Source organism: Bidens hawaiensis, unplaced genomic scaffold (genome assembly GCF_021521415.1).
Source record: "Bidens hawaiensis isolate Kalapana, Puna unplaced genomic scaffold, B.hawaiensis_p1.1 tig00047636_1, whole genome shotgun sequence".
Lineage (NCBI taxonomy): Eukaryota > Viridiplantae > Streptophyta > Magnoliopsida > Asterales > Asteraceae > Bidens > Bidens hawaiensis.
Window position 1 is genome coordinate 51,483 of NW_027506049.1, and position 25,971 is coordinate 77,453.

At 35.5% G+C, this 25,971-nt stretch overlaps 2 protein-coding genes across 3 annotated transcripts; one reads left to right on the plus strand and one right to left on the minus strand.

Moving 5' to 3' along the window:
• The first annotated feature begins 12,093 nt into the window (after positions 1-12,093).
• On the plus strand, positions 12,094-15,549 carry LOC143616501 (3-oxoacyl-[acyl-carrier-protein] synthase II, chloroplastic-like). 2 transcript variants are annotated; one of them, XM_077089315.1, is made up of 13 exons: positions 12,094-12,458; positions 13,077-13,282; positions 13,379-13,693; positions 13,775-13,870; positions 13,950-13,995; positions 14,083-14,162; positions 14,237-14,305; positions 14,387-14,474; positions 14,556-14,707; positions 14,780-14,860; positions 14,983-15,042; positions 15,122-15,249; positions 15,329-15,549. In XM_077089315.1, the coding sequence occupies exons 1-12, from the start codon at positions 12,209-12,211 to the stop codon at positions 15,236-15,238; spliced, it is 1,560 nt and encodes a 519-aa protein (XP_076945430.1). In that variant the 5' UTR covers positions 12,094-12,208; the 3' UTR covers positions 15,239-15,249; positions 15,329-15,549. The 2 variants fall into 2 exon arrangements, with proteins under 2 accessions (XP_076945430.1, XP_076945429.1); XM_077089314.1 differs by having other exon boundaries at positions 12,097-12,458; positions 14,387-14,471; positions 14,553-14,707.
• A 1,318-nt stretch (positions 15,550-16,867) lies between these two features.
• Positions 16,868-23,142, minus strand: LOC143616502 (uncharacterized). The gene is made up of 15 exons (XM_077089316.1): positions 22,675-23,142; positions 20,994-21,774; positions 20,696-20,787; positions 20,403-20,612; positions 19,920-20,321; positions 19,666-19,844; positions 19,125-19,275; positions 18,915-19,049; positions 18,779-18,850; positions 18,561-18,674; positions 18,323-18,484; positions 18,007-18,237; positions 17,838-17,917; positions 17,664-17,759; positions 16,868-17,546 (listed from the first exon to the last, which is right to left on the minus strand). The coding sequence occupies exons 1-15, from the start codon at positions 23,140-23,142 to the stop codon at positions 17,009-17,011; spliced, it is 3,711 nt and encodes a 1,236-aa protein (XP_076945431.1). The 3' UTR covers positions 16,868-17,008.
• Between the last annotated feature and the right edge of the window lie 2,829 nt (positions 23,143-25,971).

Here is a 25,971-nt window from a genome sequence, read left to right on the forward strand (position 1 = left end):
ATTTTTCATACTTTTTATTGGCTAGCTGGTTAAAATGGCTTAAGTTATTCAGATGGCTCGTTTTTAAAACGACTTATTTCACGATGCATGACCTAGTTGAGCTAAGAAAGGTTTGAGCATTGTCAGGTGTTAATATTACACCATAAACAAACTCTGCATCCTGACCAGTTTATATTTGGTTTGGACGTTAATGAATCGACTTTTTCATTTTAAATTTAAAAGATTAAAACAGTGTTATTAAATTGGGCTTACAAAAATTACAAATTTTATTTTAAGGATTCAAATGGGCTGTATTAGAACGGGATTGGACTTAGCTATAATACTGGGCTGCCATAGAAGAAAGGAGGAAAAATGGGCTGGAATTAAGAAGCAGAGCGAGACAGTGATGAAAAGTTGAAAACTGGATCCATTAAGCAAAAACTAGGTAACAAAATTTGTCACGTTGCAGCGGTGCATCGACATGAATTTGGTTGGTATTTGTTAGTTAGGTTCGTAACGGTAACGCCAATAATACAGAAAATAATAATAATCATAATAATAATAATAAAGAATACAACGAACAGTAAACATAAATTAGTAAGGCTCAAAAAAGTAACACTAAATAAATCTTTAAAAAGTATTGACGTGACACAATCATGTGCTTACGACAGCAAACCATACCTTTATACCTTTATAGCGTATTAACTGGTAACAAATGTCTCTTTACATGTACAATCCTAGTCTTTTTGTTATATAGAAGAATTATATATTATTAAAATAAAATAAAATAAAATTTTAATAACAGCAACAAATTCATATTCAAAAAATAAATGATAGGGTCATGGCGCATTGCATTGGTGTGTGGTTGATGATATATGGTTGTGTTAGTTGGCTGATATGAAGAAAATTAACAAATGAATACATGTATTATTTCTAAATAACTGCATGGAAATTAGTTTGTTTCTAATTAAGTTAATCAGCTGCAAGAGTTGGTGGTTGGTGACATGCACCCAAGAAGTTAACCGAGGCATGTTTGGCGTACCAATCCTTTCACATGGAAATGGAATACATACAAATACTTTATAATTTATTAATTTTCATACCAACCATACTTTATATGGTTGGTGACATCCATCATGTTCCTGCCCTAATGGCCAGGAACATGATAGATGACCCGGGTGTCCCGGGTTCGAATCCTGATTTCGACCGAATTTTTTCAGAGCATTAAAAACTTGTCATGTCTTCAGGTGGGGTGAGAAAATTGGGTTTTACCGGGAACGCCAAGCTAAACTTGGATGCCAGCGTGGATCCCGATCATGTCAACATAGCTGGCCTGAGTGAGGTGGTGGGGCGCGACTTGGTCGCGCAGTCATAGCTTAATTGTGAAAGTCACCGTTCATAAAAAAAATAACTGACTGTAAACAACACAATACAGTATAATAAACCTAGTAGAATGAAATATGTAGAGGTATAAATGTAATAATTGGAAGTATTCAATATTCACACTATATATAAAATATAAATAATAAATTTTATACGAACAAGTGTAAATATATATAGGTAAATCAAATCTTGAATTAATGTTTCTTTAAATTCAAATAAATCGAAGTTAATGATATATAAATGAAGTTGGAGGAGAGTCACATTAACAATTGAGTTTTTGTTTATGCTTTTAATGCCGACAACGATATGTTAGAGAGAGTGTTGTGACGTGGTTGGGTGAGATATATCCATTTTGGGTGGTCATAGGAATTTGGAAATTCAATTGATGCTTTCTTTTTTACTTATTTAAAATATTTCATTATTATGTATACTTTATATTTTTAAAGACCAACGAATCATTCAAACGGGCTATTGGTTAAATTTATCACATCAGGATACACTCGTCTTTCGATCTGGAAAAAACCGTCACCTAAGGCCAACGCCCGTGAACACTCGCCTGAAGGCACTACGTACCGTCCGGTTGGATAAAACTCGTTCAGTTCAAGGATCTAACTAGTGAAAACCATCTACTCGCTTAGTCTCCCAACATCACCCTGGTGCCTCTGAAACTAAATGATGGGGACGGGAATCGAATCTGGGTCACATGGAACACCAAGTCTTTGCGTTTATATATACCAACATACGTTTAGAAACCCGTTTCTTACACGAATAACATAAAGAAACATTTAATAACTATTAACGTTGCTACGATAAGTAATAGTACCTTAGAAGGTATGTAAGTCTCTGGGGGGTTGCTAGTTTGTCACTTTCAAGGCTTCCTCCTGCAGCAAGAAAGAACTCGTTCGAAAGCAGGCTATAGATCGGGGTCTATGGACCATTCTCCGACGCTCAACATTGTTATAGGTCTGATCACGTTTTCGTCACCTAGATCACAAAATCAAGCTTCAATCATCTCCATTTCAGGCATGAATCAAGACTTAAGTGCTCGTGGGTAGAGATTTTAAGGTCCAAGCTAAAATCTCTCTTTCGTATCATCATATTGCATGAATCATCTTCAAGGTATAACCCCCTTTCTTTCTACTCGATTTCTTTTCGTTTATCGATTCTTACAAGTTCTGGTTCATCCAAATCAAAGGGCTTTCTAAAATAAACCATAAAATCAGTAACTTAAACATAAAAATGTTGGATTTTGATGCATGCATGTGAATGATTTAATTCGTATATGTGTCAGTAATTACATGTGCGTTTTTCACTCGATTAAGACTTGTTTATGACTAGATGCACACATGCATGTATAGATCTAAATGATTTGATGATATGAACATTATTTGTATTAATATTACTATAAATATGATGAGATATTAATTGCATGTCTATTTGATATGATTAGCTCACTTGTACATGCTTAGATCTAGTTAAAACGTGCTTAAAGTTTGTTTTTGTAACATGCAAGATCTGTTGATACATGTTTAATCGTCTTGGTCTTTGTTTACATTTATTTGGTCTTTATGTAATAGTTAAAGGTATAGATTTGTAATTATGGTTTGTCCATTCGCTTAGCATGTTAAGCGAATGGAGTTTTGGATGTTAGGTACATATGGTGAACTTGTGAGCGTATGAGGAGTATTTTGTAGAAGCCATTCGTTGGTCTGTCTGCAAATGGCTTTGCGTAGAGATTCGGCTAATGGCCCCTATTCTATATAAACACTGTAACTTATGTTAGGTACATATGGTGAACTTGTGAGCGTATGAGGCGTATTTTGTAGAAGCCATTCGTTGGTCTGTCTGCAAATGGCTTTGCGTAGAGATTCGGCTAATGGCCCCTATTCTATATAAACACTGTAACTTATGTTTTTGGTAATGAATCAAGTTATTTTATGAAAATTATGTACACACTCTGTCGGATTCTCTCCAAAAACACATAGTGCACACACATAACCCTAATCGATCAATTAACAATATCTAAGAACTAGATTCTAGCTCGTATGAACCGATTGATCGTTGTTTGCCGATAATCATGAGTTCTTAAGACCATAACTGCTAAATGTTATTAACTTCTGGAAAAATAGATGGTTTCTAGTATAAATATGTTTCATATTTGAGATTTGATGATTGGATGTCATACTATGTGTAATTTGATGATTAACGTTGTGTTAAAGTTCAATTCTTAAATCGTTTATGGTGTTTTAATGAATAAAATCAAGATCCGAAAATTTTACAAATTTCTTACTGCATTTGAAGTGAAAATTTAGTATTTTTACTTAAAATAATTTAATAGGTGTTTAAATGCACTTGCGTGCGCGTTTTACGGCTAAAACGTCGGTTAAACGACTAGTTACCGACCCTAGAATGAACACAAGTGTGAAACTAGTTTTGGGTAGATGCTTAATGGTATTTTAAGTATGATATGCTTGATTTATGATATGAGAACTGATCTTTATCTTTAACATGCTTACATGCTAATTTCATGATGTTCACTTAACCGTTAAAGTCCTAGAAACCTCCATGTTTAGGCGAATTTGGTTTAATGTGCATGTTAGGGATATAATAGTTAAAATACATGCTAAGATGGGTAAAATAATATATGTAACACCCCGTAACTGCAGCGGAAACGTAAACGGGATGCAACAGACACATCTGATATCAACAGCATTGCTTATAAAGAAAACACCACTACATTAATTTACATCATATTACATTGTTCGAAGTTTAGTTCCCGTCTAGGCGTTACACATAAGTTTTACCAACAGTACATTAACATATTTAATACAAAATGATCACTAAGCTTCCACAAAAAAGCACGCATCATCAAGCATGTAGCACTTATTCCAGTTTGGGAGTACCTAGAAAGCATGTAAAGAAAACGGGTCAACTACGAATAGTTGGTGAGTTTCACTAATTTAAGTAAACAGTGATAAATCATTATCATAATAATATATTAGCGATGTAATTATGCTGAGCCCACAAGTGAAACCTCTGACTATCACACACAACCCCCGTGGCATATCCCCCGCCCACGGACCTGCCCCATACCGCTATGTCTAACATTACATAGTAAAATATATATAACAACAAAATAGACATGTGCAACTGGCTGGGAAACATCAGCAAATCCATGCCGGACCAGTTGGGTTTGTCAGACCAATAGTACTATCCACACTCTACCGGCTTTCAGTTAATCACTCGTGTTGCGGGGCCTTACAATGTTAGTAACTCAGACAATTACCATCTTAGTACATTTCCGTACGATTCCCGTACAATAAAACATATATAAATACACGCAAATCCATGCGTTCAGTATGTACTTAAACATTTTAGTAACAACATGCTTTCCGCCCCGGGAAAATATTTAAAACAATTCAGGAAAAGGGGCTCGTGAAACTCACCTTATCCAACACAGTACGTGAGCTATTAATCCGGATCTGTAATACGATCCCTAAATTCGTTACTATACATTCACTATTTATATAATTTTAATCGTGTTAACCGGTACATCTGGGGACACTGTTAACCCAGTACTGTACCCGTTCCGGGGGCAATGTTAACCCAGAAACACTTCTCAGGACTCAGATTGTGATATCGTTTAGAGTTCACTAGTCAAAATTACTACGAGTCGTTTTTCCGTTTTACGTGCCTAGCACGGTTATCCGTTTTTACGTTTCAAAAATGAGTTTGGTCACACACGACCCGAAAATAGTTGTTGACTGATAATTTAAGTAAAGTTGTGAATTTAGAGCTCGGTTTAGACGCCCCGATTGGCCGCGGGACCCGTTTCCGTCTTTGGCGTACCGGAAACTGTGAAATCGGTTAAAATTACTCAAATCATCCGAATTATTTTCGGATGATTCATTTTTAATTGTTTAACTCAATTATATGAAAATGGTTCATTTTTAGGGTTTTTATACACCAGTCAGCTCGCTTATGCGAACTTTACCGATTTACGCGTTTTAAGCTTTAAAAGTTTGTTTTTATCTTCTTTTTAGCACAAATAATTATCCGTTTAATCTCGGATCTCGAAATTTTGTAAAAATCACTTTTTGACAGTGGGGATTTTTATAAAAATATTTCCAGAATTAATTTTTATATTTAAAATTTATTTATCTATTTTTAAACACCATTTAAACACTAAATATGTCGTAAATACCAAACGACCTTAGAAAAATCCCAAATTTTTCCTGGATGACCCCTGTCATCCACATAGTCCCCTGTAATTTTTCCAGAACCAAAATCTCATTTTACATGCCATTTTCACTAAAACCGAGCTAGAAAACCCTAGAACTCGTTTAACCGAAAAGCCTACTTAGACTTCTCCAACTGACCTCAAATTTTGTGTATGACTTATAAATGTTATAAAAAGATTATCTGGAATTTTCCAGAATTTTTCATGATATTTAACTATTTTTCACCATTTTTGGCCAAAACCGAGCATTAAATTCACCAAATATTCATCATTTGTCCAAAAATTACCAACAATTCACAGAACTCATATTTTCATGTATCTAACACCTCTGTAAAATTTCATGACCTAACTCTAAGCACATCACAATCTGTCCAAATCACAAACATTACACAAAAACCGAACTACCTTGTGCTTCTAGCTTCAAATCGCAAGGATCTCGCTTTCTAGCCCTTGCTATCAACTAGATACAATACCTACAAGCACAATAACACCACACCAAGCAAGTTACACCCACAATCAAGCCATTTCTTTCACGGTTTCGGTTATGCTTTAAAAACAAAGATTTAACCGTAAAAATTCGTTTTTTGGTTCGTTTAACTCCTTTCTTGGACCAAGATCCCTTGTATAACCCGTATACATCACTTGATCATGCAAGAATCGGTTTCATCTCGGGTTTTCACCCTTTTTCACTTGAAACTTCATTTTCTTGTAATTAAACTCGAGAAAGGAAGATGAACACGTAGTTAACTCGGTTTTTACCTCGTTGTTCTTGCTAAAACTTTGGAATTTTGGATCTTAAGGTGGAGAGGAGATGGAGATCATGGAGTGTTTGTGTAAAAAAAATAACAAGGATAAAGGGATCATTCCCTTTAATCCGATCGGAGTCAAGGAGAGGGTGGGGTGGGACCCACCTCTCCATTCTTGGCCATTCATTTGGATTTCAGGAATCTGGATAACGTTTTGGATAATCTGGTTCAGTTTTTTTTCGGTTAAATGTTTAATTCGGCTTAAAACGAGGCTAAAACGGTCGTTTTTCGGCTTAAAAATGAAATTTATATAAAACCAATTTTCAAAACTTTAAAAACTTAAACCATGGCATTTATTATCTTAGAACATCATATTATTAATAATCGCGCATCTTTTTCGGCTTGATCGATCGTCTCTTGCTTGGTTTGGTATTAAAGGTTTCGTTTAACGTACCGACGTACCATTAATCGAAATTTCTTTTTCTGTGCTTTAATTCACTTATCCCGAAGCTTTAACACTTCGTAAACATCACTAAATATTATGTATCTCGTCTATAATGTATCCCCGATTCGTTCGGGCTTCAATAACCGTTATTCGGTTAATCGTATTTCCAATACGATTAACTGTATAATCGAGTATAATCCGTAATGTGAATCATACATACTCGTATAAACGCATTATAATTCATATATTCATTGTCAAATAACACGTAAATAGTATATACCGGCTAGGGTATACCTGAATTTGCCGGAATCGTTACAATATATTTTGATGTATTGTATGCTCGCGCGTTACTTTCATTTTACTTAATTTATTGTTAAAGTACGAGAAATTGCCATGTTTATGTGAAATACGGTCATGCGGATATGCAATCCTAACTTGCCATGTCTCATAGAGGACTTGAATGTCATACACATTTAACTAGCCCATATTTCTCAAACCACAACACATATTCTTAATCTTAAAGCTACTATATGTTTCTCGGTAACTTGACACTTCTTTGTTTATTTTTAAAGACTCTTGTTTAAAGTATGTCAAGAAAATACTATTAACTAAATACCTGAATTACAAAATGAGAAAATTAGCATTTGCCTCCCTAGAATATATCGTCGCGAGATGCATTGACCACTGAAAATTATTTTGTGAAGGTTGTGCCATTACATTTCTCGGGCGGGTCTTTTTGGCTCCTTTCCGTCAGTTGACCGTCGTTGACTAACAAAAAATGGTTGAAATGACCATTTTACCCCTAAGCCTATAATTAATTCTAAAACTTATCTTTCAAAATCGTGTAGATGATGATGTTCGAATCCCCGACCTTTGGTTTAACAACAAACAAAACCTACCATTTGAACTGATCTGATGTTTGTTATACCTATACAATATGAAATATATATTCTTCACTTCATTAAAGACTTCCTCATCATCATCATCATCTCTCTATCTTAAGATGATGTTGATGCGGCTGATAATTATTATGATACCCGGGTACTTCAAACCCTTGAAACCCTAACAAATTCGAACCAATTACCGACCAATTATTGGTACTTTTACTGTTTTATTCAAGATAATTTCTTAACAATGATGTTCTTGAGACAGCTAAAGAAGAATCTAAAGTGACATTTGTGGTGTAAATTCTCATTTTCACTTAATTAATCAAGAAAAAACATGTTCAATGTAAATTGATGAAAATCTACAAATCACACAGTGATTTCATAATTACCACCTTCATTAAGCATAGAAGCAGTATCCATTTTATTACCACAAGGTACCAGTTTCTGCAAAACCCTAATTCTCTCACTGATCTTCTCACGCCGATGTCGTGCCGCCACCATCTTCCTCTTTGGCTTCTCAGCCACCTCATCGTCGCCAAAACTCACAGGCCGGAAAGCCGCCTCCCGGTATATTATCTCCTTCATCTGCGCTATCGCCTCCGAGTCTGTCTTGTCGGATTCCGACGGAAGTTAATGGTGGAGGAAATAGGTCGACCCGAATCCAATCTGGGTTTCTTGGATCTTGGTGGGTCGTCTAGTTCTTATGCAACGGATTGACTATTATTATTATTATTATTATTAGGGTTAGGATTTGAGATTTAAAGGGATCTGTGTGAAGCAGAAGCAGATGATGGTGCTGAGTGTTTTGTTTGTAATGGGAAAGTAGGGATAATGGGGCTTCTTGATTTTGTTACCATGTGTTTTGGTAGTTATTATTATTATCATTATTATTAAGAGATGATTACCAAAATGCTCTTGGCATCCGTCAGTCAACTGACGGAAAGAGCAAAAAAAACCCGCCCGAGAAATGTAGTGGCACAACCTTCATAAATTCTTTTTCAGTGGTCGAAAGGTCTCACAAACATATTTTCCAGGTAGACAAATTCTAATTTTTAATTGAATATTTTAAAATGAATATCAACATATTTTAACTACCACTAACTTTATGAAATACTAAAAAGATATATACGATAAGAACATGGTAGTTGGTGTCAATCACTCTACCTCCCTTTACTACCTCATTATAATTATAATTCATAAATATAAATTTAATGATTTATTTGTCTTCTATATTAAACCTGTAAATTAATTAAAAAAAAGTAATGCTTTTCAGTCCACTTGAAACGTAAAAGTAAATTAAAATTAAAATTAAAATTAAAATTAAAATCATGCGAGCTCGAAGTCATTTTGCCTATAACTATCTTTCGACCTTAAAAATGTCATATTTCAACCTTTTTATTTTTTATTTTGTAGTGAGGAAGAATATTATATATATATATATATATATATATATCTATAATATATATAAACGAAAACATAAAAATCATATGTGTCACGATGTGTTCACTCCCCTCTTTTTTGGAGTCACCAGATTTGCTTGATTTTTAAATGGAGGCTTCTCATGTATTTTACCCGAATTCACGGGTATGGGTCTTACCAAACCCAGACCTTCCTTAAACAGGTTATAACATCTCATTAAATTAAAAATTATTCTCGCCAAATTATTGATGTGAAAATCCTATAAAATAGGATATAATAAAAATTATTATATGATCTTTTTTAAAAAAAAGATATTATTTATAATTAAGAAACAATCTTATAGTAAACAAATTAAGCGGGTATTGGGTCTCACCAAACGAAAATAACTTTTAAACCGGGGGTTATAACATCGTAGTTATTTGCGAAACCTTTTTTTTATCAAACTCTAAGTATATTATAAATTTTCTTACAATAAATAAAATTAAACTCCAAAAACATATATAAATATTAAAAACAAATAATGTAAAACAGCCCCCGTAATATGGTGAATAAAAACTAGTATATAAATATATATAGAGAGAGAGAGAGAAAGAGAGAGATAGAGAGAGAGAGGGAGGGAGAGAGAGAGTAAACAACATGCATGGCCAAAACCTCCTGAGTTGAGGGTGGTTTTGTTTTTCAGGTGTTGTTGAAGGGACCAAGACATTCTGATATCTCGTTTCATTCTATTTCCAAGTGTATTATTTTATAGAATTTCTACTGTATGTGAACGAGACATTTTTAATATATCATCAAACTTTAAATAAAAAAATAAAAAATAAAAGGACCCTCTATCTCATTCATGCGAGCATGAAGTCATTTTTGCCTCTATCTTTCAACCTTAAAAATGTCATATTTCAACCATTTTATTTTTAATTTGTTCTCTGTGTGTAAACAACATGCATGGCCAACCTCTTGAGGATGGTTTTGTTTTTCGGGCCAAAGACATCTGAGCCCGTTTCTTGAAGGACCGAGACATCCTGATGCCTCGGTTCCATTCTATTTCCACCCCGTCCGCTCTAATAAGTGTGCTATAGATATAGAATAGTCCCAATATTCTAATGTTTTCATGCTAATATATTTATTGAATACTCCAATATAAATATGTTTGGGATTTTATATTATTATATATAATTAAAGAAGAGTTTGGCGCCGCTGGACTATGATTGGTTCGTTTGGCGGCGCCTGAATCACCACTACAACGTCCGAAACAGACAACATGCGTGATTTACCAACGACTGAATTTTACGGACAATTTTGTTTTAGTTCAAGGACCAAAAAGAACGTAACCGAAACCGACCAAATTGATGTCGACTCACCACCGTAACATCGGGAACGCCAACGCTTGAGTTTTACAAACATCCGGGTTTTATCGATTGAATAAACGCCATTTTAGATATTTTATTTTTTCATATGTTAATTTGACGAACTTTTTTTTGGAGAGTTTCAACGCTTAGGTTTTTCCAACATTGTTTATACTGTAATGTAACAAACGTAACTAAAACCGACGAAATTCGTGTCGACTCACCACCACAGCGCCGGGTACCGACAATTCTCGGGTTTACCAACTTTCAGGTTTTAACGGCCAAATTAACGTCGTTTTAAATATTTTATATGCTTTAATGCTTGTGTCTTAGGATTTAGGGTAACATGACAAGTATATAAGCATATTTGACCGGTCTCAGCGCAATGCGCCGGGTAATTTACTAGTTATATTATATTAGGAATAAGATGTCATGTGAAGATCTCACATCACACAAACTCACTCACGTGCTTGAGATTTCATTTCTTTCTTTCTTTCTCTGTTTTCTCCGTCACTCCCCGTATATTATTATCCTTATTATTATCGTCTTCATATTTTATTTTCTCATCCCATATTTAAATGTTTATTCGTAACATGTATTAAAATATATAAAACATTTTTATTTTTTTTTGTCAGCACGTTGTTGTAAACAAAAAGTTTTATTTAAAGCATGTACAACATTCATTTTATTTGTACGCTGTTTAATGTATATAAAATATACGTTTTAAATAATTAAAAAAGAATGACAAGAAAGATATTTAAGTTTAGTTTAATGTCCTTACGGAAGTTACGTTACCAAGGGAATTGGTAGAGACGGGTTGATCGACACTTACCGAGCACATCCACCACCATCACCATCTGTGTGGGTACGTATGACGTTCTTGAATCATTGATATAAAGGTGTCGTCGGTAATGGTTGATTTGTAGACATGATGTAAGTCATTGTTTCCAAACTGAATTTCGCTTCACTAATCCATTCAATTTTGCTCCACTATATAAAAGCGTAAGAATAAGAACCAACAAACCAATTGTTTGATAACGATGCCAGTGTAATGAACTTTTTAGTTATTTTCTTTGTTATTTTGTATATTATATAGAAAAATGATAAATATAAATTCTCCTATGTGAATGTTATAATACATTTTGGAGTGGTTGATATTCGTTTTTTGATTTTTAATTTTCTTTTTATGTATGCTATAATAAACATAGGATACACGCATTTTGATATAATAATCCTACACTGGTGGATTGTGGTAGAAAAACTTGAGTTTTTCAGTGGAAACTCAAGTTCGAACCATACTTGTATCACTTTGAATTGATTATAACAATGAAAAATTTGAACTAAGCCTTGTAAAATTGTCAGTTCAGATCCCAAGCTCCCCTAAATTTTCATCCCATCTTGTGATGACATAACAACGGTCAAATGTCCACTCCTGGGCAGTAAAGCTACCTAATTAGAAAATAAAATAATATCATATGTTTGTAATTAAAATAATATCATATTAGGTGTGGGCCCAAGCAGTGGTTTTGGACGACTCACTCAGATTTCAGCCATGGCTTTCTTTAACACACACACACTCTCTCTCTCTTACTTGTTTTGGTTTTCTTTCTCTCTCTCTCTCTCTCTCAGATTCAACGCACTCACTCACTCAGCAAAGCCACCACCACCACCAGCCGCCACAGCCACAATCAAAATCAAAATCAAATTAAAACGACGACGTATCGTATGTTATTCGAACATTAGTGAATCAATTAATTAATCAATCAATGGCGTCTGCCAGTGTGTTGTGCTCATGGTTAGTAGCCGCCTGCTGCATGTCCTCCTGCCACCAAAATCCCTCTCTATTCTCTTCTTCTTCTAATACTACTACTCGCCGTAGCAGACGCAATAGGCTCCTCTTATCTTCTAAAGCAGCTAATAGTAATAATAATAATATTATTATTATGTCTTCTTCTTTTTTAGCCCCATGCCACCACCGATTCTCACTTCCTCATCCGAATACCCGCAGACCTTCAGGTATTATTAATATTATTATTCACCCCTAATTACTTTCATTTTTATTCCACCTTTTACATGTCATGTTATTATTCAATTCAGCCCTAATTGTTATTATTATTATTATTATTAGTTTTTTTTTAACTTATTCAAAACCAAATGTCTCATACATGCTAACCACTTAATGCCGAAAAATATATCGGATATTGGTCAAGGAGATATCTGTAATTTTAATATCATGTAAAATTCATGTATATAGCAATTCAACACTAATATTTATGTATAGTCTCCTACCATTAACAAATTAACATTTTCCAAATTGCAACACACTAATAATCGTAGCAAATAAGAATGGATTAACACTAAAAGTTGATAATTAAGACTTAAAACACTGATCTCGAGAATATATCGGTCAATATTGTTGATATTATCGATACCGATATTCTGACACCAAGGAACTGATAACCGATATTTCACTGATATATCGACTGCATAGCATACATGCATGAAATGAAACTTTTACACTACATGTTACTGATTACTTTCTACCCTAGTCCTTCCTCTATGATTAGATGTAATTGGATTTCTAATCATGCAAATATTTAAGATGTATGTCTACTTTGGGTTAAATTAAATTAGGTAAAGTAATGGCTATAGCCATTCAACCTTCAATGGAGACGGTCACCAAAAAGAAACTACCAACAAAGCAAAGGCGAGTGGTTGTCACGGGGATGGGTGTCGAGACTCCAATCGGTAGCAATCCCGATGAATTCTATAACAATTTGCTTCAAGGCGTTAGTGGCATTACGGAAATAGAGGCCTTTGATTGCTCCAACTATCCAACTGTATGTCTTTTTATTTTTTTGTTTGTTTGTTTTATAAATAAATGATAAACAAGGATGTTGTTGATTGAAATCGAAATTGGTATTATAAACTGGCAGAGAATTGCCGGAGAGATAAAACAATTCTCGACGGATGGATGGGTGGCACCGAAGCTTTCCAAGAGGATGGACAGGTTTATGCTCTACATGCTAACTGCTGGCAAGAAAGCGCTTGCAGACGGTGGGATAACCGAGGATCAAATGAAAGAGATTGATAAGTCCCGGTGTGGAGTCCTGATTGGCTCTGCCATGGGTGGTATGAAGGTTTTCAATGACGCCATAGAAGCTTTGAGGGTCTCGTATAGGAAGATGAATCCCTTCTGTGTACCCTTTGCCACTACTAATATGGGATCTGCAATGCTGGCCATGGATCTGGTGAGCTTTATTGAATGTGTTTTTTTTTTAAATCTTGCAAGTGGTTAACTTATCGTTTGCGTAATATTGCGTCTGCTTTAGGGATGGATGGGTCCGAACTATTCTATCTCTACAGCGTGTGCGACGAGCAACTTTTGTATACTGAATGCAGCCAATCACATCATCAGAGGTGAAGCTGTAAGTGACATTGTTTTTACCAGTCAATTGAACATCTTTATTTATGTTTAGTTATCTGACAGTGTAGAGAATGTTGCAGGACATGATGCTTTGTGGTGGCTCGGATGCTGTCATTATACCTATAGGTAATTTGATTATTATTATTATTGATATTATTTTTTAGTGCAAGTTGTTCGTTTGTTTGTTAACGAAATCGATACTTACTGATGTAGGATTGGGAGGATTTGTGGCATGCAGAGCTCTATCTGAGAGAAACAATGACCCTGCCAAAGCATCTCGACCATGGGATTCGGTAAGACTCACTTTACTTGTAGTATATCATTATTTTAAATGAAATAATTTGATGAAAATCCATGGTTCAAATAGGGGCGTGACGGGTTTGTTATGGGAGAAGGAGCTGGAGTTCTATTGCTGGAAGAACTTGAGCATGCTAAGGTGGTGGATATTAATGAATAGTTAGTGTTTCTTTCTTTCGTTCCCGCTGGCTGCTAATGAATGATTTGTTTATTTGAACAGAGAAGGGGTGCTACAATCTATGCTGAGTTTTTGGGTGGAAGCTTCACTTGTGATGCTTATCATATGACCGAGCCTCATCCTCAAGGTATGTATATTCTTTTGTTGGTTGGTTTATAAATGAAATGAAGATGAAGCATGTGATTGATGTGTTTATGTTTATCATTAGGCGCCGGTGTGATTTTATGCATAGAGAAAGCGTTGTCGCAGGCTGGGGTGAGCAGGGAGGATGTGAACTACATAAATGCGCATGCTACATCAACACCCGCCGGTGACCTCAAGGAATACCAAGCACTTCTTCATTGTTTTGGCCAGAACAAAGAGGTACTAACCAAACAGAGAAATATGTGTTTTTTTTACCATATTATAAAAAAAAACTTTTTTAACATTTTGCAGTTGCGAGTGAACTCTACAAAATCGATGATCGGTCACCTTCTCGGAGCAGCTGGTGCTGTAGAAGCCGTTGCAACTGTACAGGTAATACTTTGTTTATATTAATAATGAAGTCAATTCCAAATTCAACAATCTAAGATGTGAAAGCCTTGTTTATGTCATCCGTAATTTGTGAAACTGCTAAAATAGATGCCTTTTTGTTGTAGGCAATACGGACAGGTTGGATTCATCCAAATATTAATCTTGAAAATCCAGACGAAGGCGTTGTAAGTTTTTGACATTTATTGTAGGATGTTTGAGATTATTAATAATAATTATAATAAGAATGTGATGATTTGATTCCAGGACACAAAAGTATTAGTGGGCCCAAAGAAAGAAAGACTGGATGTGAAGGTTGGGTTGTCTAATTCATTTGGATTTGGGGGTCACAACTCGTCAATATTATTTGCGCCGTTCCAATAGTGTGGATGATGGTAGGGTAAAAGCCGCAACATTGAACCGCTTCTGTCTGTTTATCTGTGTAATCTTAACAAATTTGTTTTTTGGTTGCAGGTGTGGTGTGTTGGGTCTAGAAACATTGGAAGAAAGAGTGGATGGAGGGAAGCGACTATCGGCTGTCTTGTATGATTTGGACCAGATCCTTTCCATGTGTACTTGTTACAAGTAGTATTGTTGGATTTTTTTACAACATTCTAATGGTTTTGAATTTTGATGATGATGAATATGTTTTTCCATTTATTATTTTACAAGACAATTATAATTTTGTCATTTAAGTCATCTTTTATGCTTCAGGTAGATGAGGGCAATTTAGTAATTTTAGTTTGTACAGATTAGCTGCAACAGAAACAAGGGAAATCTGAACCACTTCTACCAACTCATATTTGACTCAACCTAGTTTATTATTGTGACACTGATTTTCTTTGCTCGTATGTAATCGATCGAGTTGGTGAACCAAATCCTTGCAAAGTTTCTGTTCTAGTATTTACGTTAGAAGTAACGTATAAGTACTCGAAGGCGGGTTGTTCGGGAGGAAAGGGAAAGAAAATTAACCTAAGAACTGACCTGATTAAAATTAAGTTGTTTGGGGTTCAGGTTTAAAGGGTTGGGTAAATTCGGGTCGGGTTTTGGGTTTAACAAGATTTAAAATTTATTCAACTTATAAAACCATATTTCGGTCATGCTTGGGATTGAGTTTGAAAACAACTAACATAAACCATTTCAATAAATGAAAGTCCTGGATTCCTTGACTCAAACGACTGTCATGGAATAAACGAATGTTGTAGAATCATGTGTGGAATGGAATCGTATGTTTTTTGAATCGATTGTTGTGCAACAAATAGTTTGATAGGCCGCTTATTGTTATGGTTTACTTTTGGAATTTCAAAGAGGTTAGCTTAGAATGCAAACCGAATACAGAACAATCAAATGAATACGAAGTGCAATTAATATATAACTTAAAAAGGAGATTGAATACTCCTAACAATCTTACTATTGAATTTACTATTCAGTATTTTAATATTTTATTAATTGTTATAACTAAATCATTAACTATAATTCCATAAACAAAAATAATGATTTTTATTTTGTTTATTTTACTTTTTTTTCAACTAACTAAAATATTTAACAAACTATATTTTTAAACACTAAACTTAGGGAATGTTGGCTTAACGTGTTTTATTTGTCTGTTAAACGATTTTCTTAAACTTTGCTTTCATATTTTTTATAGTTCGTTTTAAAATACCAAAGCTTTTTTTATTATTTAAAAATACCCATCGCCGCATGGTTTTATATCCGCGTCTCAACATTTGATACCTCGCCTTTAAAATATTTTTTTTTGGCTTAGTAATTTATGTTTACGAATTTGTGTTGGTTCGCAGCTATAACGTGCCGGGTGTTTTGATTCTACACATGACAATTTGTTATATTTTTGCATTGACGGATTTATTTCTTTTGCTTAGTCTCAATGACGTAACTTGAAACAGACTGACTTCGCATTGGCTTGCAACGAGTTTGTGGTTTAACGTTTTTACTTATGTTTATTTGTTCGATTTACGGTCTAGTCGTGAAGCATGGGACTCAATTCTAGTTTTAAATGATAGTAAACAAAGCTTTGTAAAAAATGTAATTGAATTTCACCAATATCACATCCCAATCAAAAATAAAACATTGCAAATGATTCAATATCTTCTAGTATGTATAACACACAAAATTTGATAAAAACACGATCATCTTCTAACCGCGTTTCTTCTGGTTTTTCTTTTTTAATTTCAATCCATTAATCGCTAAAGCATTCGAGACGCTTTGCCCTTGAAGCTTCTTAACCACACTAGACATACCTTTCCTTGCAGCCGCCCGATGCTCTGGTCTACGACTAACCAACTTACGGTCCAGTGGCCAATAAGCATACGGCTCAAACTTCCCCTTCCTCTTCAAATCTCCGCCTGCCTTCTTGCTCGAGTATTCTGACCCCGTGTAAGCCCAACCCGACTGACCCGTTTTCCTTCGTTTTTCTGTTTTCCGAGACGCCACACTCCTCACATCAGCTTCAGACTCTGTCGTCTCTTTCTTGAAACGTGTCTCGTCTTCAGCGGAAATTATTAGCCTTCCGTCAGCGTCTATCACTGGTTCATCATCGGACTGCAGCTTCCTTTTCAAACTATCACCGGATTTTAGGGACGATCTTGTCCTTTCACGGTCAAGCAAGTCGAGTGGCTCGTCTTCTAACTCTTCATAACCGTCTTCTGCCAACCTCTTCCTTGCTCTTTTGGACCTGAATTAAAATTATTAAAAATAAAATACTTTAATCTATTATATATATATATATATATATATATATATATATATTTCTACTTTAGTATAAATAAATATTTGAGTCAAAAGAACAAACTTGATTGATAACTTTTTGGAGCTATGTGGGCCCATATCTTCGGTTTCGTCATCACCAAAATCTGAGAATATTTTTGTATGATTCCATCTGCTCAACCTGCGAACAAAAAAAAATATACAGCTTAATTCACGCTTAAATTATCGGATTCTAACTAACGATGATATGTGACCGAACCTTGACGTGGTTGCTTTTGTTAGACGAGACTTAGTTTCCTCGGTGTTGGCAGAATGTTTTCGCTCTTTTCGTTCGTTTATCTGCAGTAACGATATTGTTTAGTTAAACACAATTCGAAAAATGGATAGATCGATCGGTCCACAACGCAACGCAACGCAACGCAACAAACCTTTCTTATATTTGTGAGCAGCTTCATATGCTCTTCGGGCATCACCTCCTTAACAGCATCAAGACCACACTTTTTCACAAGCATTTCGAAAAGCTGCTTCACCTTTGCTTTGAAATGATTCTTGCTGCTACTTTGCCAGCTCAGCAACGCGTCCACCATGCTCCCCATATGACTTTGCAACCCTTCAGCTTGTGACTTGGCAACCAATACCTTTAGAAAACCTAAACTGGCCTGCACCAATAAAGAATTAGAAACACGGTAAAATAGCAAATGTTACACAAATAGTTATAAGTATATATATTGGTTCAATGGATACTTTATTTATTTCTCGGCTCTTTCTTTGAAGAAGGAGAAACGTTGACGGAAGAACAATGAAAGCGTTTGATAGAAGATCGTTGAACTCATATGTCAAACGAGCAATGCCCTTAACCGCTGCACTAATCATGTGAGGTGTCTCCCCAGCAAGGCCACCAGCCACCTACACCAACCAAAATGAATGTTACTTATCGTCTTATCAGTGATAATTAAAGCACCCCAAAATGTTTTTTCTATACCATGTTGAAAAAGTTATATAAGTTCTCCTTGTTTCCACCCTTGTCTTCATCCGCACAGGCATGGCCAATTTGAACAATAATCTCATATGCTCTGTTTCTCGTTTTCTTGTTAGACTGCATGCAAATCATAGATTCAGATATATGAACAAGTGGGGATGTTAAACGAGTAGTAAAATGAAGATTTGTTAATTTAACAGCATGACTTAAGTAGCAAGTACCTCTTTGAGTCCGAGTACAATTTCAGTCAAGAAAGAAGCAACAATTTCACGTTTCATCTGTTCTGAATTGTCCTGCAAAACAATACTTTTAGCATCTAGCCTCAAGTTTATGCATCAAGTGAGTGTTGCCTGTTACCTTTGAGACGTGTGCAATCAAAAAATATAAACAGTCAAGCCTGTGCCGTTTGGCTGAAAAATGACATGAATGCATCACTTCAAACATCAGCTTAAGCAACTCTTCAAGCTTTCTTGCTATGAAACTGTCATCATGCTGTCCAACAAAATTTAAATAAATAAATAAACCACAAAATTTACAGAAAAAAAAATTATTACATAAATAGAATACCTCGAGGATTACTGAGAGAACTTTGTAAGCCTTCTTTTGAATCGAACTTTCAGTATCCTTCAACGCAGGTTCTACCGCAAGAAATAAAAGATCAACCTCCTGTGTACCTAAGCCTGGTAAAAGTGCGACTGCCAAGTCATATAGCTTTGCCCTGTAAATGAAAAATAAGCATTCAATTCAAATTAAACTTGGTATCAGAAACCAATGTCGGTGCCATCGCAGACAGTTCACTGGTCCACGTGGCAGAAAATCGTTGGTACATGTCAGCAATTTTTTTAAAAAATGAAGTTTTTAAATTAAGCTCCATACAAGTGTCGATGCTATTTTGGGAGTTTATTATCTGTATCATATATGAGTGCTGAGCGTTTATTTCCGTTTTGTTTCTTGCATCGCTTTTTAATTTTAAAAACGTTTACTAATTTATTTTTAAGTTTTACTGCTGGTATTGCAATAAAGTTAACCGATACAGACTAAATTCACAACACGCGGGCTTCGTTAACTAGTTAACTATTAAAACTAGGATTTATTTAAAGATGCTTACCGAGTTTGTGCCAGTGAAGTTTCATTTGTAGAGTTATCAATTTCCATATAGCTGGAACCTTTGGTGTCTTGTGTTTTGCCAGCTTCCTTTGTCACCTTTAGTAATTTTTGCATTGTGCCCTTAAACAGCCTCGAGACGACATTTTTGTCAGCAATAGATGCAAACTCACCAATTGTTCTCTACAAAACGGAAATTTAACAAACACTTGAGACGAATTTTATAAATATACAAGACCTCAAAGTCAAACTTGCTACCTGCAAAGATCCACCGTCATCTTTGGAAGATTGAACAAAAACTCCTGATAGTGCAGACAAAATCTCACGTGCAGAGGATCTTAACGCGTCCAAATTACGAGCTACAAATTTTGAAGTGTAGAGGGAAACTGCTCGCTGTTGACTAACGCTGGCTTTACCAGAGGGTTCACTTTCCCCTTCTGTTACTCTTTTATTCTGTTGAACGAGAATCTGCAGACTGGAGCATATTACTCCACGAAAATCAGGCTCTTCGCGGAGAGAACGGCATAGTTCGCTCTCTAAATTCTTAAAACTCTCAAAAGTATCAACGGGATAGTTGCAAAATGAAGGCAGTAAAGACCATAGAGAATATACGAGCCCGTCAAGACTCCTGGCAGAATGAATACGTCCTTCTTGCTCATGCTAGTACAAGCAAACATGTCAAAAGTCAAAACGCTGGATGAAACTGAAACGTGATATAGAAGAGTACAAAAACACCCGTACCTTTGCAGATTTCAGCTTCAAGGCTCGAATATTTACCAATAATAATTCATTAAAAAAGCTTAGCTTAGCACCAACTATGTTCTGCTTCAAGATAGGAAGTAGCCATACATTGACATCGGACGGATCTTGAGCTTCGACATTCAAAGGCAGGAACTTTAAGAATGTTTCGGGCCCTAGTGCAACGATAGCTACACCAATACAATCATGCAACTGCAAAGAAACAAGTAGCACTTTAATGTAGTGATACTAACAAAATAGTGAAATACGAATGCCTTAATGCAACTACAACGCACCAGTTTCCTGTAGAGAAAATCTTCATCTGGCAGTTTTTGTATGCCTTCCAAGCTCTTAAGAGTACCCTTTAAGAAGCAAGAGCTGAACTCACCTGAAAAAGTAGAGTCAAATCACCCACGGTTAGTTCTTTTACACAGTGTTGTAGAACTCGCTAGGCGCTAGTCAAGCAGTGGGATACCGACTAACGATTAATTGGATCAGATTTTTTATATGTAACTTTTCAAAACTGTATATATGTGTGCGTGTGTGTGTGTGTATATAATATGTGTGTGTGTGTAGCTGGGATTAGTTAAGTACCTAGTTTATCAAACATTGCAGCCACAACTTGAAATGACATGTCCCAAACAGCAGCAAAACTATAATCGAGTAAACTTTCAACAGTCGCACAAAGTTTCTCAATAATTGTCGGTGCAGATGTTCTCACACTCCCACTTTTCATAATCTGATCTACGCCCTGTTTGATCAAGCTCTCATCAATGCATGTATGTATTAAGCTTTTTAACGCCTCCATTGCAACCGATAAAGGCTCCTCGTGTTCAGAGCCTAAGATATCTTTAAATGCACTGAAAATAACTGGAAGCTTGACAACACATGCTTGACGGTTAAGAGAAAAAACCTTCTTCATCCCGACATCCAAGAGTCTAGCAGTGAAAGTCAAGTTATCACCAGACATCTCGTTTGAAGAAACCGAGGTGGCTAACGAGCATAACAAATCAACCAACGCTTCAGGAGAGACATCTACAGTTGGTTGGATACAAAGAAAATACAAAGCGTCTGTAATCCGCCGAGTGGCTGCAGGTTGGTGCAGTGCTAAAAGAGATTTGAGGTAACTAAGAATCTTTGTTGAGAACTTGACAGACAAAAGCGGAAGAGTATCCTTGAGGGAATCCAAAACGTATAAGACCTCCTGAGCTCTAGAACCGCCTTCTTTAGAGTTTGAGTTTGTATTTGATCCGCCAGCAAGCAGAAGAAACCGTTCAAAGGTGCTTGCAATGGCTTCACTAGCAGGTGCCAGCACTGACGTTTCTTGGAAGCCTTGCATGACATCACGGAGACAAACATGTGCTTGTCGTCGTACCTGATCAAGGCATAACACTCTTTTAGCATAATAATAGCTAATTTAACATATAATGTTGCAATTCAAAATTTGGTTTGTTAAACTTAGTGCAAGAATATTCATTGCTTATCATAAATACGCATGAAACAATTTTCCTTACGAAAATAAGCATGCATATTCAATGCCTACTTTGGGAATATTTTAGTCAAACATGCCTATTTTGGGCGGTGGAGTACCGACTAGCGATTCATATGTATTAGTGTATATATATACATACAAAATTATTCAAAATTTGATATAAGACTTTTCAAACTTGTTAGTTAAACTGGATTAATAAGTACAATTTTTCAAACACTTGAAAATTTTTGACCAAATTTTACAGATTTGGGCCAATTTGAACCAACTACTGGTTTGATTAGGTATAATCAATTCAGTAATCTTTGACTAATAGCGATTTATACAACACTGATCTTAAGCAGCAAAATTACGAAACATAATCGAAAAAGATCTAAACTTTAATCACATATGCCTCACTCCTATCAATGTTAATTAATAAAAGCAATTCAGTAGCATAGTGATTCACTTTGAATCGCTTACTAATCACGATTTATACAACAATGAACACATATAATAAATAAAAACCTAAACTTTAATCATGCATGCCTCCTAGCAATCAAATTACCTCCATACATAATCAAACATAACATAGATTAGATTAATAAGTATAACTTTTCAAATATTCTGACTCATTTTGACAAATTTCTAATTTACTCGGCAAACCGGTTCTGAGAACCCAAAGTAAGACGCTATTCCTTACCTGGAGGGCCACAAATTTCTAATCGATTCGGTGACTATATACAACAATGATAATAAACAGTCAAATTACCAAACAAAATCGACAAAAATCTAAACTTTAATAACCTTGGGTCGTGAATTGGCAATGAACCCGATGAGCACCCCGAACAAACCCGACACCCGGTCGTCCCACCGAGCCGAACCCGCAACAGCCAACAAACACTTGACACACTTGAACGCATCCGCAACACCAGCTTCCGAGTGATTAACAACAACCACCACCCTTGAAAGCAACCCCGAGATGGTGTCAAACTCCTTGACGAGAGCAGCACGTGAGACGGTGGGGAGAATAAAGGACAAAATGGCAACAAGAGCGTCCACATGGGTATTATTATTATTATTATTAGGGGTTGATGATAATAATAATCTGTCGAGAGATGAAGAGGTGGCGGCGAAGTATGCGAGTGGGGTTAAAGGGTGGTGGAGGTCTTTGAGGGTCTGAGAGATGTCTCCGATGATGCTGCAGATGGTATCGTTGGTGTTGAAGTGGGTTAAGAGTCTACTGCACAACTCATCATCTGGTGGTACGTCCATGGCGGCAGCAGCAGAAGCAGTTAGGGTTTTAGTTTGTGGTAAAATGATGATGATTTAAGAGAGAGATTTGTAAGAGTTAACGGCCATTTTCTATTTTGTCCTCGCATGTTTAAACATTTGTCAATTACGTCCTACCGTTTAACGACATCCGGCTATACCGTTAGTTTAATATGTTGGTTTTATACAAAAAGAATTACTCCCTCCGTCCCATTATAAATGTCCAAGTTTGAAAAACACAAAGTTTAAGGTGGATTGAATGATTACTTTTTTTCTTACCAAATGACAATAATGCCCTTGAAAAGTGGGTCCATCAATATTGTTTATTAATGTTAGTCGTGTGTTTTATGTGTAAACTTGAAAATTGACTAATAAATTTTGAAAATTGACACTTGTAGTGAGACAAATAAAAAAGGAAATGCGGGCACTTGAAAATTGACTAATAAATTTTAAAAATTACAAGTTTTATAATATTTATAGTATTAAATTATGATTTAATAAGATTAATCAAACAAGCAAACTGTTTTCCAAAAATTAAAAGGAGTGGTTCAACTATTAACACGACCACTCTAGCCAACTGGGCTAGAGTGTGAATTGGTCATAACCTGGAACTACAAATACTTAAGTCGCGGACAAGAACCCAAAATTATATATATATGAACCCTAGATTATCAATCGGCCTATTAACCATAAGGTTAATCAAATATAGACAACGACGAACTTAATCATATAACTAGTTACTTGTAACGGTGATAAATTGCGGTTTAATTAGATCGAAAATAGGTCGGCGATGCTTTGATTAAGAACAAGTCCAAGAACGGCGTGAAAATCTAATTAACCTTAGGGGTATTGATGGCACTGCTAAGAGGATTGCGTATGTGTGATGAATTGAGTTAATATGATCGTTATAACATATCTTAAGAAACGGGTTTTGTCAGTCCTTTTCAAATCAATGGATCAAGTCATAACTCACACAAATGTGTTGACAAGAGAGTTAATGACGGGTTTGTTATTTTAGGAAAGATTACCGATTGTTAATGGCGGAAACACTAACAAACATACGGTTGCACTCAATATTCAGGTTAGGAAAGACATACTCAAGATTCACTCAAAAGATTTCCATTAATACGATTACAAAATCATACAAAGGATAATCGGTTTAGGGTTTCTAGAGGAATCCTAGGACAGCCGTCACAAAATATTCTTTTGGTAATTGTGTCTATCCGTTCCTTTCCTAATCCGTACCTTGCGGCGTGCCCTAATAATTCCTTATATAGGACTGACAGCCTAAGACAGCTGTCATTCCTTCTAGAAACCCCAAACATTAATGCATATCCATATTACATAATCACAAAATCAGCTAAGTGTAAAACAAGTCTTCCGGGTAGGCTTTTCATTAAACTTCATTGCCCGAGTACGCAGTGTACTCGCCCTTCAATCAGACTTGGTAAACATAAAAGTGTGCTTGGTGAACAGTTCTCGGGTAACCTTCACTTGAAGAGTATTTTACCAAGTAAAATACTCACCGGGTAGACTTCAGACTTCTTGGCCTTATCAGACTTTGCCCAACAAAACCCTACTCGCAACCTTGTTCTTCCATGATCCTGCCCGACCCTTTGTTATGAATAACTTATTAAGCAAAGTGTACTTGGAAAGCTGTACCTTGCTTTGAGCCAAACCTTACTCGGAAACACTTGAAATATTCCTTTTAACCACCAAGTGTGCCTGGATCATCTTTATTAATGAATACCTTGCTCTTTCTTCCAAATACTTGGCTTCTTGGACTTGGTTGACCAAACCCTACTCGGATAAGCAAAAGACTTGGTCTCTGAAGAACAAACCTGCTTGACATAGTGAACCTTGCCCAGATATACCATACTTGGTGAACCTTATTCGGAAAACCGCTTATTAGCATACCCTGCTCGGAAATCACTAAAGAAGACTGTTTGAAGTAAACCCTGCCCGGAGAACAAAGTTTCATACACGGCTAAGTAAAAAAGCTTACTCGGAGTCCCAATGTGTGCCCGGAGTCCATACTTAGCATTTTCTGAGGAGGTTGAGAAGATTCCAATCTTCCAAGTTCTTCACTTAGTCAAATCCTCTCTTTGGGTCAAAATCTTGACTCAACAGGTTTTAAGGACGGCTTGTTTGTTTTAGCAATTCAATCAATTTTTTATTCTTTTTCCTAATTGTATTATACATTAAGACGGTTTTTTATGCATGAACGATATTCTTAAAGATCAATTTTGATTATAATTACGAGAATTAAGGTGCAAAAAACAATCGGGTTACGAGTAAAGATATGAATACGGGTTTGGGTTTGAATATGGATTATGGGTTAAACGGGGTTAGGGTTAAAGGATATAATAATATAAGTAATATTGCAGATTTTACAATTTGGTCATTCAAGATTTGTGATGGAAACACTAAAGAGTTAAAGTATAGTTTAGGGTAAAATTTGAATATAATCCAAAGTTATTAATTAAATATAATAAGCAAATATTAATAAAATAATATTAACTCGAATCACGCGATATTTCTTGGTAAAATTTCCCGATTATAAAAACGGGTCGGGTAACGGTTAATAAAATAACAATTTAAAATCCGAGTTGTTACAATCTCCCTTACTATAAAGAATTTCGTCCCAAAATTAAAGGATGCTATAACAAAATCATTAGATTGGATGTTTTTACTATATTCCTAAAACAAATTAGTTTGGTGCCACATGGCCCCTTCCTATTGGATGTTTTTACTATATTCCTAAAATAACTACCACTTCCCTACTTTTCATATCAATAAAATAAATCAAAAATATTTATAATTAAATTCATT